The 18,736-nt window shown below is 35.8% G+C and overlaps 1 protein-coding gene across 1 annotated transcript in view; it reads left to right on the top strand.

Moving 5' to 3' along the window:
* BARD1 (BRCA1 associated RING domain 1) overlaps positions 1 to 18,736 on the top strand; it is an 86,407-nt gene that overhangs the window by 62,960 nt on the left and 4,711 nt on the right. Inside the window, exon 9 of the mRNA XM_021075146.1 lies at positions 1,039 to 1,131. Coding sequence (XP_020930805.1) covers positions 1,039 to 1,131 — 93 coding nt within the window. The remainder of the gene's footprint in view (positions 1 to 1,038; positions 1,132 to 18,736) is intronic.

Below are 18,736 nucleotides of genomic sequence, written 5' to 3'. Positions count from 1 at the left end.
AGTATGATAATCTCTAGGTCCACCCATGTTGCTGTAAATGGCATTATTTTGTTCTTTTTATGGTTGAGTATATTATATACATATACCACATTTTTTTTTTTCTTTGTCTTTTTGCCATTTCTTGGGCTGCTCCCACGCATATGGAGGTTCCCAGGCTAGGGGTTGAATCGGAGCTGTAGCCTCCGGCCTACGCCAGAGCCACAGCAACGCGGGATCCGAGCCGCGTCTGCAACCTACACCACAGCTCACGGCAACGCCAGATCGTTAACCCACTGAGCAAGGGCAGGGACCGAACCCGCAACCTCATGGTTCCTAGTTGGATTCGTTAACCACTGCGCCACGATGGGAACTCCCCACATTTTTTTTTTTTTATCCATTCCTCTATCGATGGACATTTAGGTTACTTCCATGTCCTGACTTTTGTAAATAGCGCTACAGTGAACATTGGGGTGCATGCATCTTTTTGAATTATGGTTTTCTCCAGATAGATGCTAAGCAGTGGGATTACTGAATCATATGATAGTTCTATTTTTTGTTTTTTTGAGGAACCGCCATACTGTTCATAGTGGCTGTACCAGTTTTCTATTATACCATCAGGGTAAGAGGGTTCCCTTTTCTCACACCTTCTCCAACATTTATTCTATAGACATAATTGAGTTAGAAAATGTAACGTTTAAAGCTTGCACCCATTTTAGGACAGAACAGTATATCATAAGAGCAATTTTATGAGTTGTTAGTGATGAATAAATTGTAACTCTTTAATTCTTTGGTTATAATTTGAAAAAGAAAAGGAAAATTTATGTTGGTTAATATAGCTTTAAGATTTATGGTTTATGATCTGATTTTCATGTTGGTGACCAGAATAGAGAATGAAACTAAGTAAAAGAAGTCTTACACCTAAATATAAAAATTGTTGCCTTTGAAGAAAATTCAGGTGTAAGTTTATAAAATGTAGACTGACTGGTTTTAAAGAGCAGATTAGTTAAATAATTATTTTGGTTTATATATCTGTTTCTCTTGTTTTTTTCTGTATTCTAGTAACGCATGTCGTTGTTCCTGGTGATACAGTTCAAAGCACCCTGAAATGTATGCTTGGGATTCTCAGTGGATGCTGGATTCTAAAATTTGAGTGTAAGTATTGGATGTGGGATAATTAAAGTAGGAATTAACTGGACTCATTTCATTTTTAGAATGTACTGCTGCCAATAATTATTTAAGGAACTTAATGCTTTTTGTTTTTCACCTCTGGTTAGTTACTGCATTTTGAAAAAGGTCCTATTTATGCTGTCATTTAGATGTTCTTAGTAATAAATAGCCACAGATTTGTTCTGGTTTCAAAATCTTTTGTTCTGCAATACCAACCATTTTAATAAAGAATGAATAGATTATGTAAGCTTAAGCAATCTATGTTACTATCACATGGTATATTTAACTTAATAAATACGTGTTTTAAATATACAGCTATGGATACAGGTTTATCGCTTTACTTTTATTCTTTCTCTTCTGTTCTCTTAGCTAATATGGGTATTTTAGGAAGCTGTTTGGAAATTTAAACTTTGTACTCCCTGGTTTGGGTCAGTTATGCTAGCCATTCTCTAACCTCTGATGAAAATGTATTCCCCTTTATTCTCTTCTAGTTCTTAGGCAAATACCACCACTTTTGGGGTTGCCTCTCACCTTCCCAGCTTTTACTTGTTTTTTTTGTTTGTTTTGTTTTTTTAACCTTGGTTTCACCCAGGGCTTAAAATAAAAAGAAAGCGCATACGGGGTTAGTTTTCACTTCTAAATCATTAAATTATCTACTTTTGATATGACGGCTAAAATAAGACAGGGGAATGACCTTTTCCTTTTCTGCTAATTGTTTGTAAAAGAATGGTGGCTGTAGAGGGGTTCACAGGGAATCTCGTTAGGATACAGTTGAGTATCTTGATCTTAGTGACGTTATGTTACACAAGTCTACATATGTGACTAAATGTCATAGATCTACACACACACATACACGAGTGCGTGTGTAATTGGTGAAATCTGAATAACTTCTTTGGATTGTATCAGTGTCAGATTCTTGGTTTTTCGATACTGTGCTACTGTTGGGGAAGATGTTAACACTGGACACTAGAGGAAGAGTGTGTGGAGACTCCCTGTGCATTTCTCTGCAACCTTCTGTGAATCTATAATTATTTGAAATTAAAAATTTTAAAAAAGAATAGTATTTTCTTAATAATGATTTTTATTTTTTCCATTAAAGCTGGTTTATACTGTTCTGTCAGTTTTCTACCAGTACAGCAAGGAGACCCAGTTAAACATACATGTATACATTCTTAAAAAAAAAAAAAGAATGGTATTTTTAATGAAACTTTATTTTTAAGAAACAAATGATGGATTAGAATTAGTTTTTAAAAAACTTTGTTTTATGGTATAAATGCTTGATTTCATCAAAATCTTGATTGTGTTATTGATTTAAACTGTTGTTTGAAATTAACTTGGTTTATAAACAGTTTCCTTTTAGCAGTTGATATGCATGTCTGTATAAAATGCAGCTACCACTTTCCTTGTGATGATAGTCTGCCCTGATTTGGTCTGATCCAGCTGTGACTAGCAAGGCCACTCTGTCTCATCAATATCTGTCATTAGACTCTTCCTATTAGGACCACTTTTAGGAATATGATAAGCAGCTGAACTAATGGGCCATTTACATAGAAAAAAGCTTCTTTTTATGTCTCACCCTTATTTTTGAGCCTTCATTTCCCTTTCAAATCTGTGGCAAGTTTTATTGGGCCTCAGTGTTTAAAAAATTGACTTAAAATGGTTCCATGATTATAGATGTTTTTGTACTGAACATGTGCCAGAAACCTTGCCAGTAGTTATAGGCAGGAATAGATTTTCATAATAATAAGGTCTCAGTAATAAAGAACCACGTGAAATTTTGAATGTTAAGGCATTTTACCACTTAGCTTTTAAGTCTAGTTCTTGTGAATTTGCTGAACTTGCATCTAGTTACATATACAGACTACATGATTCATTTCCATAAAATCTGCCTTCTTTAAGAAATGGAAGTTTTGTCACTTAAATGGCTTGGCCATGTCATTTTTATAGAATCACTGATGGACTCAAGCTGACTTAATAGTGTGCTATTTGGTGATTCTCACAGTAGTGAATAACATACTCTAATATCAATGGTTCTTTTAGGACAAAAGATGGATGGAACCTTTTATTGAAGTTCATATCCTCATATTTTCTAATACAAAGTCTGAAGAGAAATAGGTTCAGGGTTTGAGATAATTACTTGAAATAGCCACTGGATTTATAAAAAGAAGCAAGAATCCTTAAATATTTTCTTTCCCAATATATATTTTCTATGGTTTCTGTGCCTTTTGCCAGGTGAAACTTAGTGTGATTTTTAAAATGTTCATAGCTATTCAAAACTTGTTGAAAACCATTTATATTAAGGAATGTTGTGGTGGACCAAAGCTTTCAAAATTAATTATGAAGATTTATGACTTTTTTTGGGGGGGGCCATCAGCATTGAGAAGTTCCTGAGTCAGGGATCAAACCCCACTTCCAGCAGCAACCCCAGCTGCTTCAGTGACAATGCTGGATCCTTAAACCACTGTGCCATGAGAGAACTCCGATTTATGACTTACTAAAACTAGATCTTGAAATTCCCTGGTGGCTTGATGGATTAAGGATCTGCTGTTCTCATAGTAACTGCTTTGGTGTGAATTAGATCCCTGGCCCAGGAACTTCCGCATGCCGTGGGCATGGGCCAAAAAATAAATAAATAAAAATAGATCTTCTGTTTGAGAGTACCCATTAACCTTTCCTGGCTGGACTACATAGACAGTTTAATATTAGCTTTTAATAGTTTTTTTTTTTCCCCACAAACCACATAAAGATGAAATTTCATCTAAACTCTCTCTGTAGAGAATTGACTTATTTAACAGATTAAACAAATTTAAACAAATTAGCAAAGAATTATGTAAAACAATTTGGGTGCATTGGATCCAAATTTAACTATTTAAACAGACGTTTTCTGTTTAAACATGTTGTGTCTTAATTGGCTAATTGGCTTAATTGGCTAATATCTTATTTTTCTGCATTATATATTGAGAGCATCTTATAGTGTCATAGTTAATGAACTTGGTGTGAACATTCTAAGAATAGGCCATAATTGTACTGTTGTACTAGCTATTTTGTCTCATCATATTCATAGAATGATATTTATTTTATAGAAACCGGAGATATAAATGGGATACTTCCTCCCTTGATATTAAATTTGTGCCTGAGAATCTTCTTTTTTTTTTTTTTGTCTTTTTGCTATTTCTTTGGGCCACTTTTGCGGCATATGGAGATTCCCAGGCTAGGGGTCTAATCGGAGCTGTAGCCACCGGCCTACGCCAGGGCCACAGCAACGCGGGATCCGAGCCGCGTCTGCAACCTACACCACAGCTCACGGCAACACCGGATCGTTAACCCACTAGCAGGGGCAGGGATCGAACCCGCAACCTCATGGTTCCTAGTCGGATTCGTTAACCACTGCGCCACGACGGGAACTCCTGAGATTCTTCTTTAATCCTAGTTTTGGTGCAGATTTCTCACAGGCAACTAATAACCATCCCCATATAGGGTGAATTTTGGTAATTAAAGAAGTGACTAGACTAAAGGACAGAATATACATAAATAAGCCATTTGATTCACCTCTTAGAGGATGAAAGGGTTGAACTGCATCCTAAAGATGTAAACTAAACTAGCCTTCAAAAAGGCAGAATATACTTTACCACTGACCTGTTCTTTCAGTACACTGCTTTCAAAATTGATTCTAGCCTAGTCTTTTTAAAAAAATTTTAAATTCTGCCTCTTCATTTCTCATCTCTTTGTGAAGGGGAGAGCAGATGGTTGTCTTTTTTTCTTTGATAATCTCTTCCTCTTCCCCACTCAGCTAAGTTTAAGTAAAACTGCTGCTGTAGAAGTTTTGAAATCCTTAAGACCTAAGGGAATTGCTGTACAAATGTGCCACACATTTTATACTGGACATGTGTCTGTGAAGAGAGGAAGGGCTAGATAGGGTGTTATTTTTCTAGTTTTCAATGAGGAGGATGGAACCTTTAAAAGGAAATCATTACACCATCATTTAATAAAAAAACTTCATAATCAGATGAATGAACTTTGCTTTTCAAATGGATTTTGAGATTGCTGTGGAGTTTTAAAAATAAAGGTAAATTTTATTCTACTCATATTTTGCTAATTATCAAAAAATAAATATTCCAGAAAACTTCTGTCAACTGAAATGATTAAGCAACTTCATGCTTATAGAAATCTTTTACCAAAAATTGTCTAAGAATAAAAAAAGTGAACATCTTTTGAAATAATACTTCTACTTCTGAGAATATACCCCAAGCAAGTAAGTCATACAGAACAAAGAAAATAAAAACTGTTTGCATTGTTATTTCTAATTGTAAGAAATATGAGAGAATTAAGAAAATTCTGAAATCCTTAGAGGTATTTTCTGAAAAATTTATATTTACATGAAAATTATTAGGACTAAAATATTATGAAGAAACAAATATGTTAAAATTTTAAAAAAGCATAAAACAATTGTATCTTCACTTTCAGCACTATCTAAATGTACGAGTGTGTACAGGCAAAGAAGCAATCAAAACAGTGGGTTGGTTCCTAGAGGTTTGTTTGTAATAGTTTATTATATTTTATTTTATTTTTTTAAGGATATTGACTTTATTTTTTTTCTCTTTTTATTACTCAAATAAATTTATCACATTTGTAGTTGTACAATGATCATCACAATCCAATTTCACAGGATTTCCATCCCACATCCCAAGCACATCCCCCCACCACCAAACTGTCTCCTCTAGAGACCATAAGTTTTTCAATGTCTGTGAGTCAGCATCTGTTCTGCAAAGAAATTCATTCTGTCCTTTTTTCAGATTCCACATGTCAGTGAAAGCATTTGATGTTGGTGTCTCATTGTATGGCTGACTTCACTTAGCATGATAGTTTCTAGGTCCATCCATGTTGCTAAAAATGCTGGTATTTCATTCCTTTTAATGGCTGAGTAATATTCCACTGTGTGTATGTACCACATCTTCTTGATCCACTCCTCTGTCTATGGACATTTAGGTTGTTTCCATGTCTTGGCTATTGCAAATAGTGCTGCAATGAACATCGGAGTACACGTGTCTCTGCGAGTCATGGTTTTCTCTGGATAGATGCCCAGGAGTGGGATTGCTGGATCCAATGGTAGTTCTATTTTTAGTTTTCTGAGGACTCTCCATCCTGTTGTCCACAGAGATTGCACCAATTTACAATCCCACCAACAGTGTACTATAGGGTTCCTTTTTCTCCACACCCTCTCCAGCACTTATTGTTTGTAGCCTTTTGGATGATGGCCATTCTGGCTGGTGTAAGGTGGCACCTCATCGTGGTTTTGATTTGCATTTCTCTAATAATGAGTGATGTTGAACATCTTTTCATGTGTTTTTGGGCCTCTGTATGTCTTCTTTGGAGAGCTGTCTGTTTAGATCTTCTTCCCATTTTTGGATGGGGTTGTTTGTTTTTTTGGTATGGAGCTGCAGAAGGTGTTTGTAAATTTTGGAGATTAATCCCTTGTCAGTTGACTCACTTGCAAAGATTTTCTCCCATTATGTGGGTTGTCTTTTTGTGTTTTGTTTAGGGTTTCCTTTGCAGTGCAGAAACTTTGAAGTTTGATTGGGTCCCATTTGTTTGTTTTTGTTTTTATTGTCAGTACTCTAAGAGGTGGATCTGAGAAGATGTTGCTGTTGTTTATGTCGGAGAGTGTTTGGCCTATGTTTTCCTCTAAGAGTTTGATAGTGTCTGGTGTTATATCTAGGTCTTTGATCCATTTGGAGTTTATTTTTGTGTATGGTGTTAGGGAGTGTTCTAATTTCATTCTTTTCCATGTGGCTGTCCAGTTTTCCCAGCACCACTTATTGAACAAGCTGTTCTTTCTCCATTGTATATTCTTGCCTCCTTTGTCATAGATTAGTTGGCTATAGGTGTGTGGGTTTAATTCTGGGCTTTCTATCCTGTTCCACTGATCTGTATTTCTATCTTTGTGCCAGCACCATATGGTTTTGATGATTATTGCTTTGTAGTAGAGTCTGAAATCAGGGAGCCTGATTCCTCCAGCTCCATTTTTCTTTTTCAGGATGTCTTTGGCTATTCTGGGTATTTTGTGTTTGTAATAGTTTTAAAAACAATGTATGTTTTTTAGGGAGTTCTCTTTGTGGGGCTCAGCAGAAATGAATCCTACTAGTATCCATGAGGATGTGGATTAGATCTCTGGCCTCGTTCAGTCGGTTAAGGATCTGGCGTTTCCCTGAGCTGTGGTGTAGCTCACAGAGGTGGCTCAGATCCTGTGCTGCTGTGGTTGTGGTGTAGGTCAGCAGATGTGGCTCTGATTTGACTCCTAGCTTGGGAACTTTCATTTACCATGGGTGTAGCCCTAAAAAGCCAAAAAAAAAAAAGCAGCCAATGTATGTCTTTAAATGAAATTCAAGTTCTTAAGGAAGAAATTCAAATTTTCAAGTTCTGCTAATAATTATATCCTCTTTTTGGTCTTTTCCAAAAATTAATTGGGTAGGTAAGGGTTGCAGTCTTAATTAGGGAAATTATAACCTGTGTGTGTATATTGCCTCAATCTGATACACCAGATTGTTTATAACTTTTAGACCTAACAGATACATTTTAATATACTTATTGTCCAATAAGAGTGAAAATCTTATATAAATAGTTGAATTTTAAATATATGACAAAAAACACCAAGTATGAGTTTTTAAATTATTTTATTAAGAAAATTTTGGGATGGAGTTCCCATTGTGGTGTGGCGGAAACGAATCCTACTAGTATCCATGAGGATACGGATTGGATCCCTGGCCTCGCTCAGTGGGCTAACTATCTAGTGTTGCTGTGAGCTTGTGGTGTAGGTCACAGATGCAGCTCAGATCTTGCGGTGTTGTGGCTGTGAAGCAAACCGGCAACTATAACTTCGATTAGACCCCTAACCTGGGAATCTCCATATGCTGTGGGTGTGGCCCTAAAAAGCAAAAAAAGAAAAAAAAAATCAAAGAAAATTCAAAAAATTTTCAGATGTTAACACTCATTTGGGTTTTTAAAAACCACATCTATTAAGAGAAGGATTATTTTCATATTATTATTCAAAATACAAGATTTTAGAATTTATACCCAAATTTTATGATATTTTTGTGATAGAATTTGACCTGCTCTCAATATGCATTAAGATAAATTTAGTATTACTATCCTATAAGGAAATATGTTTTTATGTATAAATATGATTGTAAAAAAAAATGCTTGTAATTAGAATATTGGCTTAAAAAGTAGCCAAAAGTAAACATGGTATTTATATCAAAACACAAAATCTAATGATCTGTGATAGTTCATATCCTAAATCTACATGTATATGATGGCATGAGAGGAATATTTAGCTTTTTTTTTTTTTTTTTTCCATTTACAGCCTTCATTTTATTTTCCTTTCCCTCTTTACTCCACAGTGAATTTTATGATACTGGGCTAAAGTTTTTTTTTTTTTCCTTTTTCCTTAGGGCCAAACCAAGGCTTTGGAAGTTCCCAGGCTAGGGTGGAATTGGAGCTGTAGCTGTTGGCCTACACCACAGCCATAGCAATGCCAGATCCAAGCCGCATCTGTGACCTACACCACAGTTCACGGCAATGCCAGCTCCTTAACCACTGAACAAGGCCAGGGATCGAACCCAAGTCCTTATGAATACTAGTTTTGCTCATTAATTACCCCTGAGCCATGATGGGAACTCCAGGCTTTTTTGTGAGAGTGAATGTTGTTTTTCTGTTTTTCTCATCCTTGTAGAATGTTTCCTCTAAAAAACGATTTCCTTTTTCTAAAGTTTGGTGATGTTACAGCCTATTAGACGGAAAAGCCTAATAGAAAAGCATTTTAACATTACTTTTGTTTTTACAACTTGGGTGTTCATTTTTAATAGAATCAGAATATTCAATATTTGTTTTACTAATGTGTGATTTTCTTCAGTTACATAAGTGCCTAGTTTGGATCTAATAACATATTTACTGGGATTTTTGACTTTGAAATAGAATGTTTGATTCTGTATTTTAATTTTTTTAAGGATATTTTAGTGTTGACTGAGAGTGATACTTCTGATTTTTAGTGCTAATTCAGTTACAAATAGCTAGTAGTTCCAGAAGAATAATAATTCTTTAATAATTAATTTATTCCTGTAATTTTGGAGGAGAATGAGCACATTCTGTGGTTTTCCTTGGGGGGATAATTTCCCATTTGGACTTTGGGGCATTTAACAGATTTCCATTTTAAAGCTTTATCCTGTTTCATTGTATTCTGTAATCCTTTGTGTGTAGTCCTGGGTTCAGGAACCTTTTTTCCTCTTCCCTCCCATTTTTATAATCCTTTTTTTACTTCTAAAACTAGGAAAAGTGACTAAGCTTAATACAGATTAATTAACCTCATCAGTGGTTCATGCGGCTAAAATGAAAATATATATCCATAGATAATAAGTGCTTTTATGAGGTAGGAGGCAAGAGTGGTTACTAGAGATTTAAAGTAAAGAAATACATTTCTGTATGATACAGCCTCTATTAAAAAAGCTGTATCTCAGAATTCATAAGCTGCATTAGTATGCAGATTCCAGACTTTGCTTAGGTAGCCAGAGCTGCCTTAATGACGTTGAATTAATGACTTTGAGTTAAGCAGTACTTTGGGAATTGGGCTGCTTACTTCTCTATAAAAAAGTAATGAAATAAGGGCAAAACGAAAGCTTACCTGAAATAGTAGACATGATCAGGAATACATCTAAGCTAAAAAGAATCTTAGTTTTAATAAGATAGGTAGTCTCTCCTATGTTTCTGCAAAATGAAGGCTTTGGTCAAAATCAGAACATGTAAAAGAAAGATGATAGAAGGCATACATTTTACAAGGGTAGTGGCTTGACAGTTTTAAAGTATGTATTATTTCTGACATGTGCAGATATCTCCTATGTTTATATAAATAATATAACTCATTCATGTGAAGTCATTTCGCTTTGGAGATTTTTAACTGATGAGTGAGGTTAACTAGTAGTCTTACATGTGCTTCCTGTTTCTTCACAAGAATTCATTTCTGCTGAAATATTTTATTGGAAGATGATGGCATAATATGGACTTTGTTAACTATAAATACAAAATATAATTTGGTTAAGTTTTAGGAAGTATCTTTAAATAGGTGGAAAATGGCCTAGGTTAAAATCTTTATTAAGACTAAGGATTTTAGTATATATTATACTTCAGAGGAGTTTATGACTGGGAATGTTGTCAAAGTTCTGATAGTCTTTTTTTTTTACTTTTTTTTTATTTTTTTATTTTCCCACTGTACAGCAAGGGGATCAGGTTATCCTTACATGTATACATTACAATTACATTTTTTCCCCCACCCTTTGTTCTGTTGCAACATGAGTATCTAGACAAAGTTCTCAATGCTATTCAGCAGGATCTCCTTGTAAATTTATTCTAAGCTGTGTCTGATAAGCCCAAGTTTCCGATCCCTCCCACTCCCTCCCCCTCCCATCAGGCAGCCACAAGTCTCTTCTCCAAGTCCATGATTTTCTTTTCTGAGGAGATGTTCATTTGTGCTGGATATTAGATTCCAGTTATAAGTGATATCATATGGTATTTGTCTTTGTCCTTCTGGCTCATTTCGCTCAGGATGAGATTCTCTAGTTCCATCCATGTTGCTGCAAATGGCATGATGTCATTCTTTTTTATGGCTGAGTAGTATTCCATTGTGTCTATATACCACATCTTCCAAATCCAATCATCTGTGATGGACATTTGGATTGTTTCCATGTCCTGGCTATTGTGAATAGGCTGCAATGAACATGCAGGTGCATGTGCCTCTTTTAAGTAGAGTTTTGTCCGGATAGATGTCCAAGAGAGGGATTGTGGGGTCATATGGAAGTTCTATGTATAGATTTCTAAGGTATCTCCAAACTGTTCTCCATAGTGGCTGTACCAGTTGACATTCCAACCAGCAGTGCAGGAGGGTTCCCTTTTCTCCACACCCCCTCCAGCACTTGTTATTTGTGGATTTATTAATGATGGCCATTCTGACTGGTGTGAGGTGGTATCTCATGGTAGTTTTGATTTGCATTTCTCTTATAATCAGCGATGTTGAGCATTTTTTCATGTGTTTGTTGGCCATCTGTATATCTTTGGAGAACAGTCTATTCAGGTCTTTTGCCCATTTTTCCATTGATTGATTGGTTTTTTTGCTGTTGAATTGTATAAGTTGCTTATATATTCTAGAGATTAAGCCCTTGTCAGTTGCATCATTTGAAGTTATTTTCTCCCATTCTGAAAGTTGTCTTTTTGTTTTCTTTTTGGTTTCCTTTGCTGTGCAAAAGCTTTTCAGTTTGATGAGGTCCCATGGGTTTATTTTTGCTCTAATTTCTATTGCTTTGGGAGATTGACCTGAGAAAATATTCATGATGTTGATGTCAGAGAGTGTTTTGCCTATGTTTTCTTCTAGGAGTTTGATGGTGTCCTGTTATATATTTAAGTCTTTCAGCCATTTGGGGTTTATTTTTGTGCATGGTGTGAGGGTGTGTTCTATTTTTTTCATTGCTCTGCATGCAGCTGTCCAGGTTTCCCAGCAATGCTTGCTGAATAGACTTTCTTTTTCCCATTTGATGTTCTTGCCTCCCTTGTCAAAGATTAATTGACCATAGGTGTCAGGGTTTATTTCTGGGTTCTCTATTCTGTTCCATTGGTCTGTCTGTCTGTTTTGGTACCAGTACCACACTGTTTTGATGACTGTGGCTTTGTACTATTTCTTGAAGTCTGGGAGAGTGATGCCTCCTGCTTGGTTTTTGTTTCTCAGGATTGCTTTGGCGATTCTGGGTCTTTTGTTGTTCCACATAAATGTTTGGATTGTTTGTTCTAGTTCTGTGAAAAATGTCATGGGTAATTTGATAGGGATTGCATTGAATCTGTAGATTGCTTTGGGTAGTATGGCCATTTTTCCAATATTGATTTTTCTAATCCAGGAACATGGAATATCTTTCCATTTCTTTACATCTTCTTTGACTTCTTTGATTAAAGTTTTATAGTTCTCGGCCTATAGGTCCTTTACCTCCTTGGTCAGGTGTATTCTGAGGTATTTGATTTTGTGAGGTGCAATTTTAAAAGGTATCGTATTTTTGTATTCCTTTTCTAATATTTCATTGCTGGTATACAGAAATGCAACTGACTTCTGAATGTTAATCTTATATCCTGCTACTTTGCTGAATTTATTAATTAGTTCAAGTAGTTTTGGGGTTGAGTCCTTAGGGTTTTCTATGTATAGTATCTTGTCATCTGCATACAGGGACAGTTTGATCTTATTTCTTTTGTTTGTCTAATTGCTGTGGCTAGACTTCCAAAACTATGTTGAAGAGCAGTGGTGAGAGTGGGCATCCCTGTCTTGTTCCAGATTTGAGTGAGAAGGCTTTCAGTTTTTCCCCATTGAGGATTATATTTGCTGTGGGTTTATCATAAATGGCTTTGATTATATTCAGGAATGTTCCCTCTATACCCACTTTGGTGAGGGTCTTGATCATGAATGGATGTTTGACTTTGTCAAATGCTTTTTCTGCATCTGTTGAGATGATCATATGATTTTTGACTTTTTTTTGTTAATGTGGTGTATGATGCTGATTGATTTGCGTATGTTGAACCATCCTTGTGAACCTGGGATGAACCCAACCTGGTCATGGTGTGTAATTTTTTTGTATGTTGTTGGATTCGGTTGGCTAAGATTTTGCTGAGAATTTTTGCATCTATATTCATCAATGATACTGGGCGATAGTGTTCTTTTTTGGTGGTATCTCTGTCTGGTTTTGGAATGAGGGTGATGGTGGCCTCATAGAATGTCTTTGGGAGTATTCCTTCTTCTTCACCTTTTGAAAGAGTTTAAGGAGGATGGGCACCAATTCCTCTTTATATGTTTGGTAAAATTCACCTGTGAAGCCATCTGGTCCTGGACTTTTATTTGTAGGGAGTGTATTTTATGACCTCTTCAATTTCCTTTCTAGTGATCGGTCTGTTCAGTTGGTCTGTTTCTGCTTGATTCAGTTTTGGCAGGCTGTAAGATTCTAGAAAATTGTCCATTTCTTCCAGATTGTCAAACTTGTTGCCGTAGAGTTGTTCATAGTATTCTCTTATGGTTTTTTGTATTTCTGCTGTATCCGTTGTGATTTCTCCTTTTTCATTTATAATTTTGGTTATTTGGGTTCTTTCTCTCCTCTTTTTAGTGAGTCTGGCCAGGGGTTTGTCAATTTTGTTCACCTTTTCAAAGAACCAGCTGTTGGTTTTATTAATTTTCTCTATTGTTTTTTGAGTCTCTATTTTATTGATTTCTTCTTTGATCTTTATAATTTCCTTCCTTCTGCTGACTTTAGGCCTTTTGTGTTCTTTTTCTAATTCGTTTAGGTGGAGGGTTAAGTTGTCAATTTGGGATCTTTCTTCTTTTTTGAGAAAGGCCTGGATTGCTATAAATTTCCCTCTGAGCACTGCTTTCGCAGCATCCCATAGATTTTGAGAGGTTGTGTCTTCAATATCATTTGTTTCAAGGTAGTTTTTAATTTCCTTCTTGATTTCCTCATTGACCCATTGCTTTTTTAGTAGCATGTTGTTGAGTCTCCATGGAGTAGGTTTTTTCTCTTTCCTTTTCCCATGGTTGATTTCTAATTTCATGGCATTGTGGTCAGAGAAGATACTTGAGATAATTTCTACGCTCCTAAATTTATTGAGGTTAGCTTTGTGTCCCAATATGTGGTCGATTCTTGAGAATGTTCCATGAGCATTTGAGAAGAATGTGTATTCTGCTTTTTTTGGATGTAGTGTCCTGAAGATATCAATGAAGTCTAACTTTTCTATTGTTTCCTTTAGGATCTCTGTTGCTTTATCGGTTTTCTGTCTAGAGGATCTGTCCATTGATGTGAGGGGGGTATTAAGGTCTCCTACTATGATTGTATTCTCATCAATATCTCCCTTTATGTGTGTTAATATTTGTTGTATGTATCTGGGTGCTCCTGTATTTGGGGCATATATGTTGACAATAGTAACATCCTCTCCTTGGATGGATCCCTTAATCATTAAGTAGTGTCCTTCTTTGTCTTTCTTTATGTCTTTTGTTTTAAAGTCTATTTTGTCTGATATGAGCGTTGCGACTCCTGCTTTTCTGTCATGTCTATTGGTGTGAAATATTTTTCCCCACCCTTTCACTTTCAATCTATATGTATCCTTTGTCCTAAGGTGATTTTCTTGTAGGCAGCATATTGAAGGTTTTTGCCTTTTTATCCACTCAGCCACTCTGTGTCTTTTGATTGGGGTATTCAGTCCATTGACATTTAAGGTGATAATTGATAGATGATTATTTATTGCCATTTGCACCTCGCGTTCCAGTTGATTCTGTGGTTCTCCATTCTTCCTTTCTTTTTTTTTTTTTTTTTTTTTTTTTCCATTTTTTGCAAATGCAATATTTGGCTTGTGGTTGCCCTGTGTTTTAAGTATGCTAACCCCTTCCTATAATTGTGTGTTTTAGCCTGATGGTCCTGTAAGTTCAAACACTTCATTACTATATTAAAATTAAGAAGAGAAACATACAAACAAACAAACAAAAAGGGTTATTTACTTCCTAACATTCCTTGCCCACATTTTATGGTTTTGATGACTCTTTTTTATTTTTTTTTTTAATTTTATTTTGTTTGAAGCATGTTCATGATTAAATCTGTATGCTGGCTTATTTGAGTGACTGCTCTCTGATTGCGGTTTCCTCAGTCCTAGTTCTTCCTCTTCTTCTTCTTTTTTTTTTTTTTTTTTTTCTTTTTTTCTTTTTTTCTTCCCTTTCCTTCCTTTCTTTTTGGTTTAGAGAAGTCCTTTCAGTATTTCTTTTAACCTGGGTTTTGTGTTGCTGTATTCTTTTAGTTTGTGTTTGTTGGAAAAACTTTTTATTTCCCCTTCTATTTTAAATGATAGTCTTGCTGGATAGAGTATTCTAGGTTGCATATTTTTTCCTTTTAGCACTTTAAGTATCTCTTGCCATTCCCTCCTGGCCTGTAGTGTTTCTGTAGAGAAATCAGCTGATATTCTTATGGGGGTTCCCTTGTAGGTAACATTCTGCTTTTCTCTTGCTGCCTTTAGGATCCTCTCTTTATCACTAACTTTTGCCATTTTTATTATGATGTGTCTTGGTGTGTGATAGTCTTTTTAATTTGGAAAATAGATTTAACTGTTCTTGCTGCAGTTTGCTTAAGTAATGTATATTGAGTAATTTTAACCTTAAAATAGTGTCTATCTTGGACATCTATCCGGACAAAACTCTACTTAAAAGAGATACGTGCACCCGCATGTTCATTGCAGCACTATTCACAATAGCCAGGACATGGAAACAACCCAAATGTCCTTTGACAGATGATTGGATTTGGAAGATGTGGTATATAGACACAATGGAATACTACTCAGCCATAAAAAAGAATGATATCATGCCATTTGCAGCAACATGGATGGAACTAGAGATTCTCATACTGAGTGAAATGAGCCAGAAAGACAGAGACAAATACCATATGATATCACTTATAACTGGAATCTAATATCCAGCACAAATGAACATCTCCTCAGAAAAGAAAATCATGGACTTGGAGAAGAGACTTGTGGCTGCCTGATGGGAGGGGGAGGGAGTGGGAGGGATCGGGAGCTTGGGCTTATCAGACACAGCTTAGAATAGATTTACAAGGAGATCCTGCTGAATAGCATTGAGAACTTTGTCTAGATACTCATGTTGCAACAGAAGAAAGGGTGGGGGAAAAATGTAATTGTAATGTATACATGTAAGGATAACCTGATCCCCTTGCTGTACAGTGGGAAAATAAAAAAAAATTATAAAAAAAAATAAAAAAATTAAAAAAAAATAAATTAAAAAAAATAAAATAGTGTCTATTATTTAGGTTTGTTAATTAGGTAATATTTTGGTTGGCAGATTCTTTCATTTCATTGATGATGTTAATGTATCACCATTTAAGTTACTGAAAGTTTCAAGTGCTTCATTCTTTTCTTGTTTTAGTAAATTAGGTCTATTGGTTTATCTCAAAAGAAGTTTCCTAGGAAATTGATATGGATTTCTAATTAATGTAAATGTCTCCTGAGAAGTGTGAACATTCTGAAATTCATAGGGTACAAATTAGAGAGTAGCAACTTTGGCATCAGTCAAATTAAACAGATTCTTTGATTCACTGAGGACAAAGCCAGATGCCTGTTCTCCCCTCCCAACCCCTAAGGTAGTCAGCAGTTTTTGCCATTTTGGTATACTTTCTGGCTAATCACTTAAAAATAAGGAGTCTCATATTTCTTTATTTGTTAAGTGGTTATGTGCTTTATTATAGGAGAGATGTAATATATTAAATCTGAGTAGGAAATACGTAGCATTTCCTAAGATGCTTTATTATTTTTTTTTTTAAATAAAGATGGAAAAAACTGATCTGGGAGTTGGAGGATATCTGAGTTGTCTTCTCTCTTGTGTCACTTGGGAAAAACAATTTAAATCTCTTAGGATTTAAGTTTCCTTATCTGTGAGGTGAGGAGGTTGATACACGAAGCATCAGTAGTTTCAAATTGGCAATCTAAAGGCCAGATATCTAACAATTTATGTGGTTTAGTTCAGCGAAACCATTTAATTTCTCTGTCTTTAAGTATGATGTACATTTTCCTGTTTGTTACAGTCTCCATAACTTCCTACCACTTAACACAAGGGTCCCCAAATTGTTATATAATCTGAATGGTCCTTGTAGACGTTGGAATCACAGTTTTTGGACTCACTGTCACACCCAAGTTTCAAAACATTCTCAATGTTTTATATGCGATGACAGGAATTCTAACATGTTGTTATAGACCTGGAAATTGTTCCTTAGTTTTCAGGGGGAAGAGGAAGATATATTTGAAGATATATTTTCCTCCCCTAGTTGATATTAGGTGGCAGAGAGAGTTGGCAAAATGTTACTTGAAATAAGAGAAAAGCAGAAGAGTGAAGAATATCACTCAGCTCAGTAATTGTAATTAGAGCATTAGATTTTTCTGCCTCCCTTTTCAAAAATTTACTAAACAACTGCTATAAAGCTAAAAGTTTTATGACTTGAGGTATATTTAGACTATAAAAGCACTGGCATCTTCCCTTAGAAATGCCATGCTGCCCCCTTGGTGTCTCTCATCTCATTTCTGTTAAGGCCATGCTTATCTCATTCTTGTGTCTGTTAAGGCTACATTCTGTTGATTGACAAATGCTGGCACGTTGCCAAGATCAATAAATACCATTTTAGTATGCTTTTTTTGATAGTTTAAATAATCAACCAAATAAACCCATAAAATGGATAAGCAGCCAGCATAGGCACAGCCCGTTTATTTATTTCCATAATTAGATATTAACTGTCTGCTTGTTAGAGTAGATATCATAGGGAGTGCTTGTATTTAGTCCTTGGCTTTATTTATTTATTTAGTTTTTTTATTTTTAGGGCTGCATGTGGAGATTCCCAGGCTAGGGGTCTAATTGGAGCTGTAGCTGCTGGCCTACCATAGCCACAGTTATGTGCAATCCTAGGTGGGTCCGTGACCTGCACCATAGTCATGGCAACACCAGATCCTTAACCCACTGAGCGAGGCCAGGGATTGAACCTGCAACCTTATGGTTACTGGTCGGATTCATTTCTACTATGCCACAACCAGAACTCCCAGTCCTTGGCTTTATATACTGGCATACACATTCATCTAAAGATACCAGTATAAATATTATGCAGATATAATTGGAAAAGGAGGTTGGGGAAGTGGGCTACGTCTTAAGTGGAAAAAAAAGTAAAGGTAATAATTTATATGTAAAATAATTGAATTTGAAATAAGTCAGTGATTTGGCTAAATTGCTAATGTTTTTGTATTGATGTTTAACATAGAACCAGTGTATGATGTAATGCAAGCACACTGTTGGTGTTTCTGGTATGGTTTTTACCTAGTTAAATTTTTTTTTTTTTTTTTTTGCTTTTTTGCTTTTTAGGGTCGCACCAGCAGCATATGGAGGTTCCCAGGCTAGGGGTCCATTTGGAGGTTCAGGCTGCTGGCCTATGCTACAGCTACAGCAACACAGAATCCAAGCTGCATCTGTGACCTACACCATAGCTCACTGCAACACCAGATCCTTAACTCACTGAGGGAGGCCAGGAATCAAACCCACAACCTCATGGTTCTTAGTCGCATTTGTTGCTGCTGCACCACAACGGGAGCTTCTCAGAGTTTTTATTTTGAGACTCATTTTTAGTATACAGTAAACTTAATATTTTAGTACTTTTTTACCCAGTGTGTGGTTATGAGAAATTACATGTTTTTGACTGCACCCCTGGCATGCTGAAGTTCCTGGGCCAGGGATTGAACCCTTGTCACAGCAGCGACCCAAGCCACTGCTGTGACAATGCTGATCCTTAACCCATTGCACTGCAAGGGAATTCCTGGAAATTATATTTTTGAAATTAATTTTTTTAGAAGCAAAGCCCCAGCAATTTTTATAAAACCATTGTATTTATGATGTTAGAAAGGAGAACAGGATTCAGCATAGCAGACTTAGCTAAATATGATCCTTGTTTTGAAAACATTGGGGAAAGGGATACTAAAACAAAAGAAAAACTAACAA

The sequence above is a fragment of the Sus scrofa genome, chromosome 15 (assembly GCF_000003025.6).
Source record: "Sus scrofa isolate TJ Tabasco breed Duroc chromosome 15, Sscrofa11.1, whole genome shotgun sequence".
NCBI classification, from domain to species: Eukaryota; Metazoa; Chordata; class Mammalia; order Artiodactyla; family Suidae; genus Sus; species Sus scrofa.
This window is presented reverse-complemented; position numbering and strand designations above follow the sequence as displayed.